Source organism: Drosophila sulfurigaster, chromosome 3 (genome assembly GCF_023558435.1).
Source record: "Drosophila sulfurigaster albostrigata strain 15112-1811.04 chromosome 3, ASM2355843v2, whole genome shotgun sequence".
Taxonomy (NCBI): domain Eukaryota; kingdom Metazoa; phylum Arthropoda; class Insecta; order Diptera; family Drosophilidae; genus Drosophila; species Drosophila sulfurigaster.
The window spans coordinates 37,254,625-37,276,535 of record NC_084883.1 but is presented as its reverse complement, the minus strand read 5'-3'; the positions used below and the strand labels follow the sequence as shown (position 1 = coordinate 37,276,535).

Here is a 21,911-nt window from a genome sequence, read left to right as displayed (position 1 = left end):
GCTTTCATTTGCAAATGGCAAAGAACATTCAATGCACTCAAAGCTTTGACAAATTAAAGTTTGAAGTCTAGAAATAATTGTTAGATGATGACAAAACAAACTGAAGCCTTAAAAATATATTAAAGCTTTACTTTAATTGAAGGATCATAAGCTGAAATTTAAACTTGAAGATTGCATTAACTCTTAGCTTTAGTACCATTTGAAATATCACATTTAAAGCAGCTGAAATCGTATTTCTTGCACCCATCCCTTTACATTTAATGTAAAGCTTGTAATTTTGTATTTAATTAAATTTCCAAGCATTTTATCATTTGTTGAATACTCAAGTTATTTACATTTAAATGCCAAATTCCTGCCTATGTTTGGTTAAAATTTCAAACTTGTAATGACCGACTATCAATCAAGAGCTCATAAAATTGACCAGACACGAAGACGACGTCGAAGACCATTAGGCCCAAACACAGAGGCCATCTTGAGGCTTGAAAAATAACCAAGATACTTTACTTTGCGGTGCGGTTTTCTTAGCTGGCTATTTCATCTTGTGTCGTATTGTGTCTAGGAGGCCCAGCTGTTATTTGCCAGAAATTCATTAAATATTAATGAGTCTGAGAGCGACGGACGATTTGTCGTTTTGCGAAAGAGGAAAATTTTAAATTTGCAGCTGACAAATCGCTTTCGTTACAGTCAGTCTGACAACAACAAAAGTTGCATAATACATCAACAAATACGAAGACTGTTAATTTTGAGTTTACTATTTGATATTTCCATTTGAATATCTACAAATAGCGCTTTGAAAAGTTAGAGGAAAATCTTCAAAATCGGTTTCCATAGAGATGGAAAGCTTCAAAGATTACTATCGAGTCAATTTCCCCTTTCTAGAATTTACGAGACTTAATCAACTATCATTACCAATTGTTCATACTTGCAGCATTTATGATAATTTCTCGTTGACAGCTTCAAGTATCGATAATTTCATAAAGTAATTTGCAATTATCGATTACACTTTTGATACAAAGCTGTAAGTTTCCATGCAGTAATACACAAAAACGGTAATATGAAAATTTAATTTATATACAAATTTATGTAAAGTTTTTGGATATTTAATTTCTTCATCAATATTTTGACAAGATTTATAGCGTGAGCAAGCATAGCTCTACAAGTCAAGCGCCAGGTTAGCAAACATTCATATTAACGAATCATTTAGTTGACAGCGTAGCAAATACAATCGGCCTATTAATTTTTATTCTACACAGTTTGTGAAAAAAGTTCAGAGCAAATCAAATAACTATCTATACGTGCACAATGTCTGACGATACTTGCTCGAGTAATGATGAGGAGAGTCTGACAAGCATGACCTATGAAGTGGATGCAACGCTCCGAAGACTGTTAAGAGCTGAGCTTGATGAAAGGGAAGAGGAGCGTGAAGACGATGCTTCCGACTTTCGTGACTCGAACACATCATCCTGGATTGACGTGGAGGAGAACGATTCGGAAGAATCCGTTGAGACCGAGCCTATGACCACACAAGCAAATGACTCGGGTTTGGATCTACGGCCAGTGCAGGCCTCCATCGATCTGAGAATTCGTCTACCCGCCAACTGGCGTGAGTATTATTCACGTATACGGACTTGCCGACAGAGATTACAATCGCGTCGTGGCAGAACATCGAGAGCCATGGACGCTGGTCGTCTGCGCGGTGGACAGCCCGATAGAGGACATTCCGTTCCTGCACTGATTGATCCTCAATATGGGTTAATTTATATGGCCAGCGAATCGGAATCCGAAGAAGAAGAGATACTGAAATCGTGGCCAATGGTGCCACGTCGTGGCAACAGCGTCAGCGATCTCAGTGAATGTAGCAGCGATGATGAGCAGCAAAAAAATGCAGAGCAAAGCATGTAATGAGAACTCGTCAAAAATATTGATGTCAAGTGCAACTACTTCCAAAGATATAGTAATAAAATAGGCTCGAATAAATATTAGCATAAATAGAATGGCGAAATGGGCATGTTATATTCTTGTTTGAATAGCTTCGAAGTAAATAAATTTAACTTTGCTTATCGAATGTTTTTAGAGATGCCAAGTTACTAGGTGAATTAATCGAAATTAAAAGCTGTATTGTCTATCGAAATTGCAATACATCGTAATCGATTTCTACTCAAAGTTCACGTAAAACAAGTTGGCAGCACTTTTATTTTATTGCAAATGCGGTTTTTGCACGTGCTAGGAAAATGTCCGACGACGATTCATGTGCTGAAGAAGTGGAAAATATTCTGCGCAACCGAAAGTACTGTATCTCCGTGATTCGAGATGAATCGTCATCACCATCATCGACCAACTGCAGCTATTCATCAACCTCGGAATCGGATCTCGACATTAAAGAGGAGTACCAATTGGTTGACAGCCCTGCAAGCACACAAACTGTGTCGAATCTGTCTCAATTCGACGACATGCGAGAGGATGATTCCCTGGAATACGATGCAAACTATTTGGAAACACCAGACTTAATCAGGGCACGTCGTACCTCATGGCCTTCGGAGTCGTCCATGTGGCACGTGACTGGCACCCCGAGGTGTGGCAAAGTACTTCCTGGGTGGCAATACGGAAGAAAACGTATTTGGTTAATCGTTTTGTTTGTAATTATCTTAGTGCTTAGCATGCCATTCGTGATACGTGAACTATATACATGGAAATGTTTGCTATACTTAAGATATCAAAACTAAAACTTCTGATCATTATTTCATTTATTTAGATTTTCTAAGAACTCTGTACAGCGTTTGAATATTTGAATGTTTTCAAAAACTTTTTTTTGTTAACAATAAATCTTTTACTTGTCTTCTATTCTTTTTTTAGTCCAACACATTTTTTTCCATTTTTAATTTTTTTAAATCTAACAAAGACAGTTGTTGAAACATTTTTTAATATTACTTATTCTTAGTTCTTGGAATGAATAATTGTAGATACAAATTTATGGCAGACACCAACAGATGACTATATTTCGTCCACACTGTGTCATTTGCTTGCACCTTCTACAATTTCTTAATAACTTAATGCACAATTTTAGGCAATTTGCTTGCTGACTTAAAATAAGTTGGCTTAAATAATTGCAATCGAAAAATTGCAGTCAGGATGGAGGCTAACAAACAATGGGCTCGGCAACCTACTGGAGAGGAAAGGGAAGTGTCTGAGGTGGCGGCTGTAGAGACTATAAATTTGCTGGGCCATGGACCAATGTCTGGCACTTGGTTGGCGCTGGGAAATTTATATGCCAGCTGCCTGTCGTAGCGCATATTCCGCCGCCTACACACAGCACTCTCACACACACACACACACACACACACAGTCAGTTCTTTGTTATGCAAGTTAATCCTTTTTATAGCTATTGTTCAGCGCATCAAAGCTGCAGCATTGGCGGAGGCTCCACAAACCCGTTAGGATGGATACACGCACGCCCAGCGCATTTGTTTCAATGGCCAAAGACCGCAACACAGCAGGGGCAGATGGAATAGGAGGACTACGAGGAGGGCGGGGGCAAGTGGAGAAGCATCAGCTGGAGGCCAGGCAAAGCTGTAGCACATGTCACTGCATTTTTCAGCGACTCCGAGAGCGAGAGACAAGAGATGGGAGACGGGAGTCGGGAGACAACCAACATATTAGCTGCCACACGCATAGATTTGGGGAAGCGGGCAGGCGTTGCGGGGTAGGCAACAGGCAAGCAGCAGGGCATCAGGCATCTGCGGCACGTGGGGCAAGCGAAAAAGGGACTCCTGGCTTGATGTATGTGTATGTGCATCTACTTGATAGCACTGGCAAAATCTGGTGCATGTTGTTGCGGAGGCGTTGGCATTGGCGTCGGCGGCTGTCGGTGCTGAAAGTGTTTGTGTGGCATGCCGCAAATTCATTATTATTTCTCCCTCGCACCCCCTCCAACGCCCACTCAAGCAGCTGCAGTAGCTGTATAAACACTCAACATATGAAGTGGATAAGCAGAAAGCATAAGAATTCCACTCTCTTTCTCTCGTGCTTGCTGCACTTCTTCGCTGTCTTGCAGCTGAGAAAAAAGTGTGCTTAAGGCGCATCAAGAGTTTCAACCCAAGTTCAGTGCGCGGAGTTAAAGTGTTTTGCGCGAGGTGGCAACGCCACAACAACAGCAAAGTGAGGTTATGAAGAGCTTTCTTTATTAAACCCGAGCCAGATGCTCTTCAGAAGTGCGGAACGCATTTGAGATGGCGTTGGTACAATAAAGATATGCTTGAACAGCACAACTCAGACTCATATCTGTTTGTTTTTATGAAAGTTACTCGCTCAGCTTGTAAGTTACAACTTTGAAGCTTGAAAAAGATTCATAATTTTAATGAAGATGTGTTTAAATGGTATCCAACTATTATATTAAAGAGTTATTAATGTAACAATCATAATTCGTATATTTATAATAATCATACATCCTTATTGCTTTTTTATTCCCATTACTAGCAACACCACATCAACTTCTGTGTTAAATATTCCACTGGGAAACAAAGTTAAATTTGAGTAAAATTTCAATTCCTTGATCTTTCGATCTCTCGTGCATTTACACTGCAGTTTATTCTCAAATTATTTCATTGAGCTCTCGTCCGGGACGTGCACTGGCAGCACCCGCATTTAACCTCTGACCTCTGGTACGTAATATCCGAGACATGACTGAAAGCCATAGGACTCAAGGAACCGAGGCATGAGGAGCGAGGTCGGAGCATTTCAGTCAACTACAACTGCTGCAATTTCTCATTTTAATAAAAATGCAAATGTCTCTGGCACAAAGTGAAGGAATGACGCTGCCTTCCATCCACATTTCGACCCTCAGGCGATAGCAACAACATCCGCATCCTCATTCTACTGTTTCTGTTCGCCTCTTCGCTTCGGTCCAGAGTTTTCCCTCTCTTGGCCAGCGCATTTTCCTTATATTAAACGTTAGTAAAACTTTTCGATTTTTCACCATGAAGGCTAAAAACAAAAAAAGTGAACAAAAGGCAACCAATAAAGGAAATAAGTTTCCAATAAGTCAAGAAAATGCCAAAAGCATTGATGATGAATTCTTCGAGAATTGCCATCGAAAATCATCAATGGAGTCTCAGCTGTGAATACTTTGTTCAATTCCAATTGTTTACGTTGAATGCTTGCTATATGCTTAATTATTCAATTGCACAGATGACAAGGGCAGACGACGAAGGCATCATCATAAGGCAGCACAATGGTCCACACAACACAATAGGAAGCTGTCGACAATTATGATATGTGGGCAGAGAGATAATTATAAGTTAACAGCATCTTAAGCTTGAATTGAATATCAATTAATTTATCCAAATAAGTGTGTTGTATAAGTAAGTGACTTGGCTTATGAAAATTCTGACAAAATAAATTATTGATCGACTTTAAATATCCCCAAAGGAATTGCACTTTTATAGTTGAACATACATAAGTTATTGATGCCTTTAAATTGACTTTTATTGGTCAACATAAATTATTTTATTACCAACGCATCAAAAACCTAAAGTTTATGAGCAAGTTCTATATTGTTGCACTTATGATTATGGATAAATTAATATGTATATAGTTTTTATCTGCAGTACAATTTTTCAATTGGACGTTAGGAAAGCATAAAAGCAACTTTGGTGCAAAGCAATTAGAATAAATCAATAGATTAAAATGGTGATTGTTCCCGTAGAAAACATTCACCCTCGCATACTTTACACAATTTTCTTTATTTCGGCTTAAGAGTCAAGATTGGTAAATACAAATACACAGAGTATATTTTCAATGAGTGTTCAAATTTCGCTACCATTCGATTTTCGTTCAATCTATTAAGAGGCTTAGAGCCTAGACGTCTTTGCAATGTTACTTTTTATCACCTGACTTTGATGGTTTTAGAATGGGTGGCGTAACAGTTTTGAGCAAAGACATAATTTTCGCAGGGGGTTTAGCTTCAGCGGGTTTAACACTAGGGCCGGGAAGTGCGGATTTTCGTTGGTCCGGCTTGCCGCAGAATTTTTGCAAAGTTGTCTGGACTTTTTCGGCATTACTGCCCGCAAACTGCTCCAGCGTGACTTTATCTTTGATGATCACAAACGAGGGCATGCTATTGACATCGTATTGCTCCGCTAGTTCCTCGTTATCATCGACATCGATCTTGAGCACAAGCAGGCAGTCTTCATACTCGGTGGCCATCTGCTCCAGATGTGGTCCAATTATCGCACATGGACCACACCATGTCGCAAAGAATTCGACCAGAATATGCTTATTCCCAGCCTCTGCGATAGTCTTATCGAAATCGGCCTTTGAAGCGATTGTAATAACCTTCTTGGTTTTCTTATTATCACGGGCGCTGGACGCCATCTGTGTGTGTTAAATTTTTGATAGCCGAAATAAAATCGAAAAAGAAATTTTGGAAATCTGTTTTTAACTACTGAGCATCTTAGCTGACAAGTAGATCAAAGTTTAAAATACATTTGAAAGTTAAACACAACATTTTTTGATTTAATGGCAAATGTATAGAATTTTTAGTAAATAAACATATTAAAGTACTAAATATGTTTAGCCGAAAAGACACTCCTTAGGTTATTTGGAATTGACTGTTCAGCTAAACAGAAATTAAAAGATTCATATTCAATTAAAAATGGACTAAGCAATAAAAGGATTTTTGCGATAAATTGAATAGCATACTTTTCAGCGCAATAAAGGATGCAATTGAGCTCAGCAACTGTATTGTTAAGAAAATAGCCAAGATAGCGATAGGAATGTATAAAACACAGATAAATCGAAAAAACACGACTATCTTCGACTCTCTTTGTGAAAAAAAAAAACGGCATCTGCTAAACAAAGTTCTCTTTCAGCCGCTTGAATGCGCTCACACATAGTACACGCATTCTGCTTGATTGCATGGATTCATTGTTTGTATGTGTATGTGTGTGTGTGTGTGTGTATGTGGAAGTGTGTGTGTACTTTGGTGTAGTTTGCTGTGCTTAGCAGCCTTTTTGCCGCTTTCAGTTGCACTTTGTTGCCAGTTTGTTTGTTTGTTTGGCTTGTCTTGCATTTGTCAAGAATTAAGAGAAGTGCACCACAATATCTAGAACTGCAGCAACACCACCACCGCAGCTAACCACCGCAATCCTCCACTACTGTAACTATGTGTCTTCGTGTGGTGCTTATCTCGCCCACTCTCTGGCTGTATCTTGACTGTTTACCTTAGGGCTTAACGTGGTTTTTCTACTCGTTTTCTTGCTGTCTTTCTTTTGTTGCGTTTCTTTTTTAGTTTGCTACCCTGTATTCACAAAGTAGAAAAGGGTGTAGTCAATTAATCTAGCCGAGTGTTACAGTGAGAGGTAAGACTTTAACTAATACTGTGTTTAATTATTTATGCCACATACAAATTAAGACTTATGTTTTCGATATAGGTTAAGGTTTCTACTCCTTATTGGGAACAATGTCTCTTAAAGTCAAATGCTTAAAGCTATTCTTAAGTACTTCGTGCTTTTGCAGTTACAGTGAGAGATAGAACTTTAATTATTTATGCTACCCTACATTAGTACAATCGTAAACCAACCAATGAACAAAAATCACCTATTGAGTAAAGTGAACAAACTGAATAAGTTCACTTCAATAGTTCTTTTTTATTCAGCTCTTCTTTAGTTCATTTTTGTTGAGTAGTTCAGTTTTGTTCTTTAGCTCGTTTTTATTCAGTTGTTCAGTTTTGTTCTTTAGTTTGTTCATGTTATTTATGTTCAACTTTTCATTAGTCGTTCTTTTGTGTTGGTTGTTGTTCACTATCGCCTAACAATTTGAGCTGATGTGGCAACACTTACGTATTGAAGCGTTACATTTATTTTGTACCATAACAAATTAAAGTAACATTTATGAAAGTAAATGGTTAGGTATAACATAATACAAAACGGATTTAAAATGATCAAGAGAAAATCGTCAAAAATGAATAATAAATAAAATTGAACTTAGAAGTATGCTATCGAACAACCTATTTCCCTAGTTAAACTTGTTCAGCAAAATGATAGCACTATAGCACATACTAGTCATGATTTTTATTTTAGGGTCTCTGAAAGTCGAACGCTGACCGCTATTCGTTTTTGTAGTTAGAGTACTTCGTGCTTGTGCAGCTTGTAGTAGTTTTGTTAGCTAAGAGCGGCCTGTCGGCTTAAAGCACTTTAAATACAATTCGCCAGCTTGTACTTGACATTGAGTCATCGTTAATAATCCGCTCGTTAAGTGTACATCCTGCGAGTGCGAGTACAAGTACTCCCACGACCTACAGCTGCTTGCCGCTTGCTGCTTGCATAACCTAATGAGCAGCATGAGACTGACAAATGACAGCATTTAGTTGACATACACACTACGAGCGGAAACGGCAGCAGCAGCAGCAGGTGCTGCAACAACAACAACAACAATAACGACGGCAACAGCCACAACGAACGTTTAACGTGTTAACCGTATCAGTGTCAGCGTTCTGTCATATTGTGCAATCGCTTCAGCATTCCAGTCCAGAGAGCGCAACCAAGTGCGCGACTTCCGCACGTTGGGATTTGTCAACCATCTCTGTCTCTGTCTCTCTCGCTCTCACTCTCGCTCTCTGTTGCACTCACACTGCCAACCAATCTGTAGCTCGTTGCGAAAGTGCTGACCTCGCAGTCGTACCTTGACACGCGGCGTATGAGCAATGTAATAAAATGGCAGCCAAACAACTAGTGAACAATTTTTGCGCGTTGACAACAACAGAGCGAACAGCGCGAATATCGTTTGCCAACAAAAAAAATGGAAAGCATAGAAAACGAAAAGTGTGGTGAGAGAGAGAGAGAGGGGGGAGGAATGCGGCGGAGACAACGAAATAGAAATGAAATGTGCAAAATGAGAGAATAGCAAAAGTCACGTATGTGGCAAGACAAATTGCTTCAAGTGCATAGACTGCCACTTTCATTCGCTGTCAGTCTGTCAGCCAACCATTCACTCAGTCCATCTGTCTGTCCAACTGTCTGTCCCTCTGTCCGTAAGTCAGTTTGCCAGTTATTTATATATTGCGCATGCTGTTAGCATATTTTTATTGCGGTCAACTATGAATTTGGGTTGAGCACCAAATGCTTGTCGCGTTATCCAATGACTATATCCTGTAATGTTCTCTCATTGAAAGGGGTATATCAGTTTGAAAAACTACTTTTATTTGCAATCTTCTAAATACAAATTTTGAAGATAACATTTAAACTTTTAAATTTAGTTTTTTTAAAGGATTTAATAGATGTAAAATAAATGGTTGGTCTTTTTAAATTTGGTGAGGTTTGCTCAAAAAGTTTTTATAAATAAATAATTATTTTATAAGCACAAATAAAATCTTTCATACATCGTTCAAACTATTCTGTTAGGCAAACATGTTTAAGCAGAAGACTAGGTTCCAATTTTAATAGAAATCTTGAAATAGTTGAATGGAGAGATTGATGTTGTTGTGATTTAATTCTACCACATACTGGTAAAGAAATCACATATGTACATTCGAATTTCCCATCACTGACAACTGACTTTAAATTCATTTTAAAAACTACTTTTAAAGTTTGTTAATTAAGCAAAAGTTATTTCGTAGTATTAAGCTAATACAACTTTCTGAGCATTTCACAAGTTACTAACATCTAAAGTTCTAGCCAGAATTCCACATAAAATGTTCGCAGCAAAAATGCTGCTTAGGTGATATTTAGTTATCGATGGTCGCATAAAACGGCCAGCCACATGGGAATCAGTTGCAAAATAGTTGCGGAATGAACACGAAGTGAAGCAAGCAGCACGAAGTGCTGACGAAACAGCATTCTACTGGCTGCTTCATGTGACTTTTTGACCATTTCAGTGCAATGAATGGCAGCTGAACAACAGATGGCATTGTTATGCCAGAATGTGTATTTGGTTCGTCTCCCCTGTCTCCTTGCCTTGTCTCCTAAGCTCCCATGTTCCCTGGTCGGATAATTGGCTAGGGCTCTCGGTATTTGTTGGAGGGGTTTTTCTTCTACACATAAACAAAGCAATCTCCTGGTGCGACTGCATACAAATAGCGAGCACGTTTAAGCATGTCAATGCTGCTGTTGTTCTCGTAGTTGTTGTTGTTGTTGTTGTCTGGCTATTGTCCAGTGCCAACTGTCAGCTGTGCTCTCCACCACAAAATGATGAACAATCTGGCACTACCAACCACAGGCAGCCAACGACAAACAGGAAAATTTCATTGCTCGAATTTTCGTTTAACAAGTTTATGAGCAATTTTCGTGAAGAGGGCTAAGCTCATGCATTTGGATTTTTCGAGTGCGTTGAGCGAGTGAGATTCTCTCTCTATCACTCTTGAAATTACAGCAGCTGCACAATGCGCTCTCTGCTGGTACTTCCCCTCCTCTTTTTGCCACCCATCTGCTGCCCATTAGCACTCTCTAATCCCCACTGGCACTGCTGTCCACTCGGTACTGCTTGCGACCCTCCACAACCTGCTGGTCAGGCACCCTCTGGATGTGTGACTCCTACTTGCGCCTACTACCAGTCAGTGGCACTCGTTGGTGCCTTCTGCTAGCCCATTAGCACCCACTGCCACCTACTGGTACCTTCTGCTACCCTTTGTGACCTTCAGCCTTCCGCTGGTAGTGCAGCCTGCTATCGCCTCTGTAACTTGTCAGTCTGCTTTGCCACGCGTTGCCACGCACTGCTGGCCAGTAGTAACCTCTGGCATCTGGCTCTGCTTCCCTCTCAACACACACTTCTGCCCCACAGCTGGTTTCACTCTGTCAGCCTCCCTGCGGTACGCCTCTTACTCCCGCTACTGCTGCTTGCAAGCAAATGCACGCACAGGCTTTTCTGTGCGCTCTCGTGCTGCTGCATTCAAGTGTCAAAAACCAAAACACATTTACATTCATGCTGGAGCCATTGTAGTCACTGCCATTCGTTGTTGTCGCCTCGGGCCGCTACTCCCCCACCACCTCCGCTCGCTACTAACGCCATATCTCTGGTAAGTAGTTGGTTTATGCGGCAGGATGTCAGCCTGATGTCTGTATGAAGTGTGCTGCTCCCCTGTTAGAAACGGCAGAAGCGGAGCCTTTGTCAACGTGCAAAAATCTCTCAAATTTTATTATGCTCGAATTTGCTGGCACTTCACAGCTGCTGTGAAAGCGTCCCCTCTATCCTCGCTCTCTGCTGGTGGCAGGCGCTTTTATGGCGCTTAACGTCAGCCCATTACAAGGCGACGAAATCAAGCCGAGCAACAACTTGGAACATCAACTCCACCTCCGCATTGACAGTTGGCATTTTGGCAGCAAAGAAAATCGAGGCGCGGCCTCAGCTAGTAATGAGGAGGCCATGCGAGGGCTTGTGTTTGTGGTTGGGGCATCAAACTGAGCCGAGCTCCGTCTGGATTTGGGGCCCTGTCTTATGACGATGCCACGTTTTGCCAGCCAGATGAGGCCATACATTTTTACAAGCTGCTAATGTGGGCTTTATACGAGCACGGACTTCTTTTACTTTTCCTTTTTATTTTTTTTTGACTTGGAAGCTGTGTGCTTTGAATTTGCCTGTAGCCATAGTTTGGGGCTTGGGTTTAAGCCAAAGTTGCGGCGTGGCAAGGCCTAAACTGCATCGATTTACGAAACACACATTTTTATTCATGTTTATTACGTTGCGAACAACAAAAGCAAAAGCAAAAGTTGTTTCTTGTTTTTGGTTTTGGCTATAAACAAAAAGTTAGCTTATGTTCTCAAAAGTTTAGATAGGTTCGTTAAGCTTTAAGCACAGATAAGATATAGAACATTAAACAATAACCATGTGTATTTTTTGAGAATCAATTTGAAAGTTGAAAGTTGTGTCTAAATAAATTTATTTTAAATAAATTCAAATTTTCATTTGTTTTAAAAAAGTCAGTGGATAAACTTTAAATAAATTTAATGTCACACAAATTTTATGGTATTTTCATAGAAGGCAATTATAACGATTTAGGATTTATTGGATTATTCTCAAGAACATTTTTCAAATCTACAACAATTTCTGAAGAAATTTATACATCTAAAAACATTACACAAAATTATGAACTCATTTTAAATTAAATTTTTGTGTTATTTTTTATTTTATACTTTTTCATGTTTTACTTCATTTTATATTTAATTTTTGAACTTTAAAAACAACTCGCTTTAATTTTAAAGCAACTCCTACTCAGTTACAAGCACTATAGTCATCTCGTTCTTTCCCAATGAAACAGCCGCACTGTTACCAAAGATTCGGTCGCAATGAACTAGTTCCACTGTGGAACTGATTAAATATGTATCGATATCGATAAATTTATCTGCTGGAAGCTCATTTACCGCATACCGAGTCATTAGTCTAATTAATCATTTTAAAATGCAAATGTAGAGTAGGAAGAAAACTAGCCGTTGCCCCTTTTGCTGCCAACGGGCTAATCAATAAGTTAAATGTGCGCAGCAAAAGGCAAACAAACCGAAACTGCTTAGCCGGGGTGGCATGAAAAAGCTTCAATCAATCAAATGTCACGATAGAAATCATCAACCGAAGAGACCAAGAGAGAGAGAGAGAGGGGGCGTGGTAAAGTAAAAGAAGAAAGCAAAAAGGGTTTTTGCCATGGCTTCCATGCTTGCTTCCCTGTTGCTGTGCGGCATTAAAAACCACATGTGCTTCAACACAAAACATTTTATGCTCCAGATGGTTGAAGATGACTGAAAGGTGCGGTGGCATCCACACAAGAGTTACTTCTTCCCCCCAGCTACGGCTGCCATCATCGAGCTACTGCAGTTGGAGTCGGTAACTCAGTTGAGTCTTCGTAACAAGCTGCGTCAACAAACTAAACCACTTTGAAATTAACACGTTACATTGACATTGACAGCTTTATGCGTGGCATGCCGAGTGTCGAGTGTCGTTAGAGTGTCAATGGAGGTAACAGCCCAGCAGAAGCAGCAGCAGCAGCAGCCACAGCAAACCACACAGCATCAAGAGCAGAGGTAGAGCTGTCAGCCGCAGTTATAGAGCGAATGCTAAAGGCATGAAGGGGCTGCCAAACGATGCGGCAAATATGGAGGCAACCAAATGCTGACGGTATGGCGGCCGGAAGGCGCGCAAAAAAGGCAATTTCCGTTGTGGCGTAAACAAGACTAAAACTCTCAGTGTATCCGCGTGTGACTGAGTGTGTGTATCTACGTGTGTATGTGTGTATTTACTGTGTGTGCGTAGTTTTTATGCGTTGGCATTCAGCGAAACGAAAATTACCAATTCAAATGTCAGCAGTCGTGGGAACAGCAGCTTCGCTTCGTCCTCTGTCCTCTGCCCTTCGTCTTGCTCCTCCTTGTCGCCATCACTTGACGCGAAATTAAATTCAGTGTCAATTCGGTTTCTCTTCAAGGCGTGTGCACCTAACGAGGGATCAGCTGGTTTTGTCTGTACGTAATCAGTTGTGCCGAAAAGTGCTCAAACTCGGGGACTGACTGTGAGACAAATTGTTGTGAAAAAGTCTTAAGTGCCACAGACAGAAAGCACACCCATTCCGAGCCTTAATTTATATGCCATTTGCCACCCCTTTGCCAAGTCAAAGCAGATGGTATCTAGGCGACTTATGAAACATATATCTTCAAGCATTACAACATGATTTAATTTAATTTCATATGCGAAAAATGGGCGTATATTAAAATATTTTATTATTTTTCTGAATTTTGAATTTCAAATTTTACAGGGTACTCCGCTAGTCTGTATACACTCACTTATTTACCCTCTCGGCCCCTCGATTTTTCACTGCTTTTTAATTTTTGGTGCGTGCCCAGTCGATGGAATTTATGCCCTTCTTATGGCACCCCAAAATTAGTTGGGGCACCAAAAAGCCCTTAAGATTTTTCTCTTTTTTTTCGCATTTATTTTTCGTTTGGTCGGCAATGAAAAGTGCAAGTGCTGCAAAAGTAAACTGTGTGGAAACATTCAAGGAGTGTACATTTTTCCGGTGCCTGTAATTTAATGGCTGGTAATGGCCAAAAAGGGTTGGAGATCAACAGAGCGAACGCAACCGGAACGGAACTTGTTAAATTCTTAGCAATTGACTTAAAATTGTGTTGAAAATCGCCTCATGACACTGGCAAAAAACAGATTGAAAGAAATAGGTTCGCATGCCATTATTATCAGCATTAACATTATAAACTTTATTATTTGGCATGATAAGCGAAAAAAATACGGACTAAGTTTACGGTTCATTGTGAAATCTATTTTCAAATTTACAATGGCAACTCAAGGTTTACTAGTCTTTAAATCAAATTGGAAGTCGTGAAAGATAAGTTCGAGTATTTTTAACAAGTTTGTAACTAGTTTCTTACGCGACTTATTAAGTAAAATATGTAAGTTAATTCTAAAGCATAAGTTTGTAGATAATTGCTTATTAAAGTGTTCTTCAACTTAGTTCAACTTCTTATTAAAATTATGTTTTTTTCTCAGAACTTTCTCACTGTTGAAACACTTCAGAAGTCAGCTACAAAAAAGAAAGACAATACATCTAGTTTGGCCCCATAAAAGTTACACTTGAGATGCGCTCTAAAAATTGGATTATATTGCAAAAAGCTGTTGCCCTTGGAGCTGAACGATTTGATTGCTATTTGATTTCGTCCTTTTTACAATCTGAGAGCAGCGGCAACAAATGTATCGAAAAAAGAACAAGAATAACAACAATTGATTTGTTGCGTTAGCAATTTGTTTACATGCAATAAATTTACAAATCAACGATAATGCAATTTATTTGCTTACATTTGTTTCTACTCGTATATCTTTGTCGTCTTTTTTCTCTGTCTATCTGTCTGTCCTTCTGTCCGTCTGTCATTTGGTCTTTATTATTGCATTCGTATTTCGTTGGCTATTTTATGTGCGATGCGCAAAAAAAATTTGTCCAGTTTATTGGATTTGTGTGCGAAAATTTACGAGTCACAGTGTCAGGCTGTTTTGTCATAATTTTATACCTTGCGGAAGGTGTTTGACGGAGCGTATACTTAATATTGCATATGTTAACAAATATTAAGTATACGCACACTTGAATTATTGTTTGTCTGGCATTGTTTTAAATTGCTTGAGTAGCACATTAACCCATTTTTTTATGAGAGATAAGCTTTTAGTCTGCTTTGATTTATTGATTGTTAACGAATATTACGTATACGCAGATATAACATAAATAAGTGTTTAGTGGAAATTCTTTTAAATTGAAATCAACTTGAGACATTAAGCATAATATTATTATAGCGTTACCATTCGTTAACTCTGATGTATATGTTTATTGTCTATTTGTTAACAAATATTACATATACGTACGCTCATACAAATCATTCTTTAGTTAGAATTGTTTTGAATTGCTTTCAAGTTACACAATACATCAAATTTTATTACAGGGGAACTTTTAGTCTACTCTTATATATTTCTATTTTTTACAGCAGCAAAACTATAATTTTTTCATTCAGAAATATGTTCAAAAAAAAAATATGGATTGTAAATATTGACTTAATGGTCGGAATTTGATTATGTGATAAGTTTTATCTCGTTTTGCAGATAAATAAATAATTGATTATACTGAATTGAGTTATTGATTTAATAAGTTAATTCTCTATATATTTAATTAATGCAGCAATTAGATTTTATTTGATTGCATATCGAATAACAAAGGTTGCTGCAATTAATATAGGAAATCTGTGCTTGAATTTAAGGCTTAATTAAAGGCTGCATGAACTTAAAATGAAGCACACTTAATGTACACATATTTAATCGCTTACTGTGCTCAGCAAACAGCAGTTTGCCGCATGCCTTAACCCAAAAGCCACAAATAACTCAATACAAATCCAAGTGTATCCTAATTGAACCATCTAATTGTCAAATAAATTTCAAATTTTATCGCCTCAGACGTTCGCAAGACCGCAGCCGCAGCCGCAGTCGCAGTCAAAGCCAGCATAACAATAACATCTACAATAACAACTACAACAACAACTACAAGCACAGATAGCAAGAGAGTAAGCAAGTTCAATTTGAGTTCAGTTAAGTTGAACACAGCCATAAGAAGTGACTTCTTGTATATCGTAAATATTTACGATTTACATAAAGTTTTATTTTTAAACTGGGCGGCAATATTGAAGTTTTGTTTGCCCTTTTCCTACCCCGCTTTTTTTTTCTTCGCAATTTTGCAGTAGCTTCTGTTGTTGTTGGGCAGTTAATTGAAGTGCGTACTTATGAACTTGGCCAGCGCAAAATACAAAAAAATGAAGGAAGAAGCTCTTCCAATCCATGTGCTTCTCTCCTTTTATTTCGGTTTTTCTCCTTCTGCTGCTAAGCTGCAACTTATGAGCGAACCATTTGCTGCAGCCATAGCAAAGCCAAAAGAAGTAGACTGAGAAAGAGGGAGAAAGCATAGATGGGGAATGGAAGAGAGAGACAGATAAAGGAAATTGCAGCAACAAATACGAGAGTTTGCACAGTTAGTTAAAAACAATTTCTGCGGCAAAGCGATGCTGCTACTGTAAATGAAACTAGCTTTTTTCTGTGGATTCTCTCTCTGTCTCTGTCTCTTGATTCTCTGGATTTCTCTCATTGATATGCCAGGCAGGTTGCATTTCTTTGCTTGCTTTAGCTTTGTGTAATGCGGCTCCCAAAAAGTGTGCCATGATTTTGCATCAAATTTTTACGGGATCCAGCATCCTCATTGCCTTCTAATTGCCACACGTGCCACATTACGCTTTTGCCACATGAAACGTGTTTTTGGCGCGCCTAAAAACTGTCTATACTTTTTTTTTTTTTTGCTACGTGTTTTCACTGCAGTTGCGTTTGCAATACTCTTTGCACACGAGTAATGTGAATTAATAATGTCGATTGCAACTCAAGGGAGCGCACAGACATTAATCATTTATAAGTTGCAATAAAAAACCAAAGCAATTTTCGGTTTTTACTATTATTTCAGAAAGTTGTCATTGCCATTTCCTCTAAGGGGAATTAATTCCACTGTTATTTATCAATGGCAGATATTTAGTGGCCATAATATTTACCAAGTAAATACAAATTATATAACTATGCAAATAATTCTATCCATTTAGATTGTCATCGATTGATTTTTATAGCGTTAGTGAGCATTTTAATAATTTATGTGGCGAGAGGTTGCTATTGTATAATATTTTGATTGTATATTAAAGTTTATATCTATAATTAACTTCATTAATATAATGAACTGAAATTTAGAATTTTTCAAACTTATAAACAATTCCAAGTAAACCAGATTAATAAAATAACTATTTCTCTCAAATCTCAAATTCCCTCTTTTAAATTCAGTATTATAAAAATCCTCGCTATCCATAGGGAAGAGGCGTATTCTAGCTTTTTGCCGGCTGGAAATGTATGTAACAGACAGAAGGAGGCATCTCGGACCTTATGCAGTACATGTATTCTTCATAGTTCATGTCCGTCTCTCTGTCTGTCCATCTGTGTGAACTCCTAGATCTTAGAGACTATAAGAGATAGATATATAATTTTTTCAACATAAGTTGCTATGTTTTGTGTGCAAAAGATTGTTTCAAATTTTTGCCATGTTCACTCCAGAAGCATAATTCTGAATCTATGGTCTTGAATTTTGGTAAACTATATAACTATAGTTTTTATGATTCCCTTATATAAATAGACCAAAAACATAACCTTTGATATATTTTTGGTATCATTCGGCATAATAATTTGGCATATTTTAGATTAGTTTTTACTTTTTTCTTTCGATAAAAATGGGAAGCGTATCTCACAGTTGCGAACTCTCGAGAGTAGCTTTCATATTTAAGTCACAGTAAGTTTGCTTTTTAAAAAGAGTGTACACTTTTCTGACCTTCTTTTCAACTTGTTTCAGTTAGCAGTTATTTATTAAAAATTGAAATAATATTGAATGAAAATTGCTTTTAAAAAGTGTATAAATGCTTCGCTTAGTTTAAAGCATTTCTCTGTCAAAGGTTTCAATATGGGCGCCGAGTGTAACTTCTGTTTGACATGTAAGACTCGCCACACCACGCTTCACCTAGTTGCCATTTTTTTCATCCTGGCCAAGCACACTCACACACTCAGACTGGCACACTCGTCACACTCACTCACACACACTTGTACACACTGCAAAGTATAGTAATGCATTGCAATGGTGTTGGCAAACATTTCAGACTCTTGGCAGGCTTCAATGCTCATTGCCAGACTGTTGACATTTTAATAAAAATTATTTCAGTGCATTCGTCGCATTGCAGAAACGCCTCTAAAAGGCTCAATGGGTGGTTACGCCTCAAAGGGGTGTGAAGGCGAGGAGAGGGGAAAAGTGAGTTGTGGCCCCATTAAGAACGTTGGGGAAAACGTTCAATGTTCGCACACACACACACACACACACAGAAAGAGAAAATGTATTTGGCAGATGATGCTGAACATGTATTTAAACTGCAAATCAAACTGCGTTTCTTATTGCATTCTGCACTTCAACTGCAAATCCAGCTTAATATATGAAAATGCTAAAGGCAAATTGCCTTTTAATTGTTTAGTTTTGGGTAGGGCAAGAGCTTAAAAAGTTGTTTCAAAACATTAAACAGTGCAGAAAGTGCAGAAAAGAGAGCGAAGAGAAAAGAGCACCAAAGAGATGTGCTCAGCATAATTAATTGAAGTTGAACTCACGCACGAAGCGAAAATTCAACTATTAAATTTAAGACAAACTTTTTGGTTTTAAACAACAAATGAATTTTTTACTCATTTTGCTTGCATTAATTATTATTATTATTTTAAACTATTTGAAACATACAAAATGAAAAGAGATTTATGCTGCACAACTTACATACGAGTTTTAATTGTTTTTAAACAAAAATAATTACTTTATTGATCAGATAAGAAATAACCAAAAATGTTCTTTTAAATACTTTTAAAATGTTATGAACTTTTAAAAAGCACTTGTGGACAGAACTGCTTTAGATTTTTCTCAACCAACCAAAACACTAAATATTCTAAAAATGTATATTATTTTATATTTAGCTTTTGCTTAAATTATTTAAAAATATTGTGAACTTTTAACAAAGCACCTATCGACAGCTTTGCTTCCTTAATTAATCACCAAATGCTCTTGTGAAACTTGTTCTCATCTCTAGTTTTAGGAGTCAACAGAAAATATTATGAAAAAAAAAAACGGAGCATGCAACAAAATGTTGGCCAACAGCACTTGGCCAGAAATAAGCACAGTCCGTTGGGTTTGCTCGCAAATAAATTTCAAGTTGTTTCGGCCACTTGGGCGAAACAGTTTCTTGTTGTTTCCCTTCCCTTCACCTCCCTTCACCACCCTCTGCACTGTTCTTTTTTTCGCTCTTCTGCGGCAGCTTTTAAACTCAACACCGAAACTGATTCGAAAGTAATAAAGTTTTATGGCACCAGCCAATTAGCGAACTACGTAGGCCAACTGGCGCCCGACACGATGGCCACCACCCAACTTCCCTTCCCCTTCCCCTTCCCCCACCTTCTTCACTCCCTGCGGATGCCCAAAAGACGTCTCAATCTTAATCTGGAATTTCCGCAGTCATTTGTATTTTTGCAACATAATTTCATTGAATGTTATGGGAGGCCTTGGCGTGATCTTAAGACTCTGCTCATTATTGTTAGTCGAGAGTTGGTTTATGTGCCCGCCGACTTCTTATCTGTTATCAGCTTATCAGTTCACTGGGCTTTGTCTATAGGCGATGGCTTTTGTGTGCGCTCATCCTGCGAGTTGCGAGAGCGAGTTGCCAACTTTGTCCCATTCAAAATGTTGTTGGCAATTTGTTGACAGCCTCTCTGCTCTGCACTGCGGGCAGATAAACCAACAAAGCCGCAAGGACTAGGCAAACAGAGACAGCAAGAGAGTCAGAGGGAGAGGGAGAGGGAGAAGCAATTTTAACTGCTTGCGGCGAAGAGCATCTTGTTTGTGGCCATAATTATTATTTGATATGCCTTTGCCGACAGAGAAGCTGCATAAATTATTGATATATGTGCTCAGCTTATGCATGCCAAGCAGCAGAATAGTTTCATCACCAACAGAATTCACTATTTGTATGGCAGAAATTGAGAAATGAGCAATTGGCACCTTCATTTCAGAAGGAAATTTGAATTTGCTATCAAATAAATAACAAGAAGCTAACAAGTAATCAATTTAGGTTTTCACTAACCAATCAAATGTTCAAATTAGCTTCATTCATTATAAATAATATCGAATAACATAGGCAATAAATTTATAATTGAATCGTTTAGCATTTCACTATCGAAATAAATGAATTAATGAATGAAACTGTCTTCATTGTAAGTAATATTGAATAAGTGAATTAACTAATGCAGAGCTAAACAAAATTTGCATTATAAATAATATTAGAGGCAATAAACTTAAAATAGCATAATTCAGTTATTCGCTAACGTATCAAATATTGAATAAAGTTGAATAAATTGTATATGATTCTGAATAATAATGTAGAGCTGTCTCAATTTGAATTTTTTTTTATTGCTAAATATATAATATTTTTTCTATTTAATAATTCAATGCTATGATTTAACTTTAACTTTTAATTTTTGAATTATGTGCAAATGAACAAAAAAGAAGAGAAGAGAAGAAGAGCATCAATTTGAATATTTCATTGTTGAATAATGAATTTTATACGACATTTCAAATTTCCTATTGCTGCTTTGAGATTTAAGGCCGTAAATTTATAATAGAGTCATTTACGTGTTTACTAAAGAAGCAAATATTGAGCTATATATTGAGTAAATAAAATTGAATAATAGACTTGAGCAATGAAAACTAATTGTATTGCACTTTATATTTCAATGGTTTTATGGTATTTTAGCACAATATTTTTAATCATCATTATTCATTAATGATTTTACGTCGATTTTTATTGCCACATTCATTACGGATTTATTTTTATGTCTCATTTTGAAGTGCTTCAATAAAATGTTGCTTTATTCCTGCGATGATCTTAAATTGCTTCATCAACACTTTCGCACTTTAATTGAAGTGTTGCAGTTGAATTGAATTTACTTAAGCCACGCGCTTAATTGCTGTTGAGATAATGAACGAATGATACAAATTGTGAATTATCCCTTGATGTCCTATTAATGTCCTTCGAGCTATTGCCACAAATTATATACTTCCGCCTCTGCTTGTATTTTCTTTTTATTATTTTGCGGAAATCTGAAACCGGACTGAAGCAACTATAATTGATTTTTTTCTTGCTTTTCGAGCTGCTGATGATGCTGTAGCTGTGGCTGTGGTTTGTTGTGTCGTTTCTTTTTTTTGGTCGCTTTAATCTGGCCAGGCCAAAACACGAAATTACTCAAGTATATGACCTGAGGTTAAGCCCGATACTGTTTGGCATTTTATTTTCATTTCGTTTTATTTCTCTCGTTTTTTCTGCGTACTTATTTATTTGTTGTTCGAGCAATAACGAGGACAACAAAACACCGACAACATCAACAACAACAACAACAACAGCAGCAACAAGAAGAAGCTTTGGCCCTGCGGCCAATTTGCATTGATAAATCCTTGAATGCTTTAAGCCAACAAGAAGAAGAATGTCAGAATGCCAGAGTACAAATTAAATAAATATTGTAAATATTTGATACACACACGAGTGTATGCAAAATACTCGACTAAGAAAGAGAATCTCTGGGAGAGTTCATCAGACGAAGAAGAGGAATCCTCTTTCTCTTTCTCTTGCGTTGTTTGTCTTTATGACGCTTTGATGTTTGCATAAAGTTCAAGTTAATAAAATTCTTTTATGTTTCACTTTAGCCTGTCGCATTATTAAAACTAGTTTAGTAGCCACACTCCGGCAGGACAAAAGGATGTAAGAGGAAGGAGCTGCTTTTAATTTAGCTTTTCGGCAGCAAGTTGA

General features: G+C 37.8%; 3 protein-coding genes across 5 annotated transcripts in view; 1 reads left to right on the top strand and 2 right to left on the bottom strand.

Annotated features, from left to right (window-relative positions):
• Nucleotides 1–21,911, bottom strand: part of LOC133845853 (venom dipeptidyl peptidase 4) — a 91,698-nt gene that overhangs the window by 18,238 nt on the left and 51,549 nt on the right. The gene's annotated exons all lie outside the window — the stretch shown is intronic.
• LOC133843430 (uncharacterized) lies at nucleotides 1,042–2,002 on the top strand. The gene is made up of 2 exons (XM_062276967.1): nucleotides 1,042–1,171; nucleotides 1,254–2,002. Exon 2 carries the CDS (start codon nucleotides 1,303–1,305, stop codon nucleotides 1,900–1,902), a length of 600 nt encoding a protein of 199 aa, XP_062132951.1. The 5' UTR covers nucleotides 1,042–1,171; nucleotides 1,254–1,302; the 3' UTR covers nucleotides 1,903–2,002.
• LOC133844491 (thioredoxin-2) lies at nucleotides 5,698–6,471 on the bottom strand. Its single transcript, XM_062278512.1, has one exon. The coding sequence runs from the start codon at nucleotides 6,367–6,369 to the stop codon at nucleotides 5,872–5,874; it is 498 nt and encodes a 165-aa protein (XP_062134496.1). The 5' UTR covers nucleotides 6,370–6,471; the 3' UTR covers nucleotides 5,698–5,871.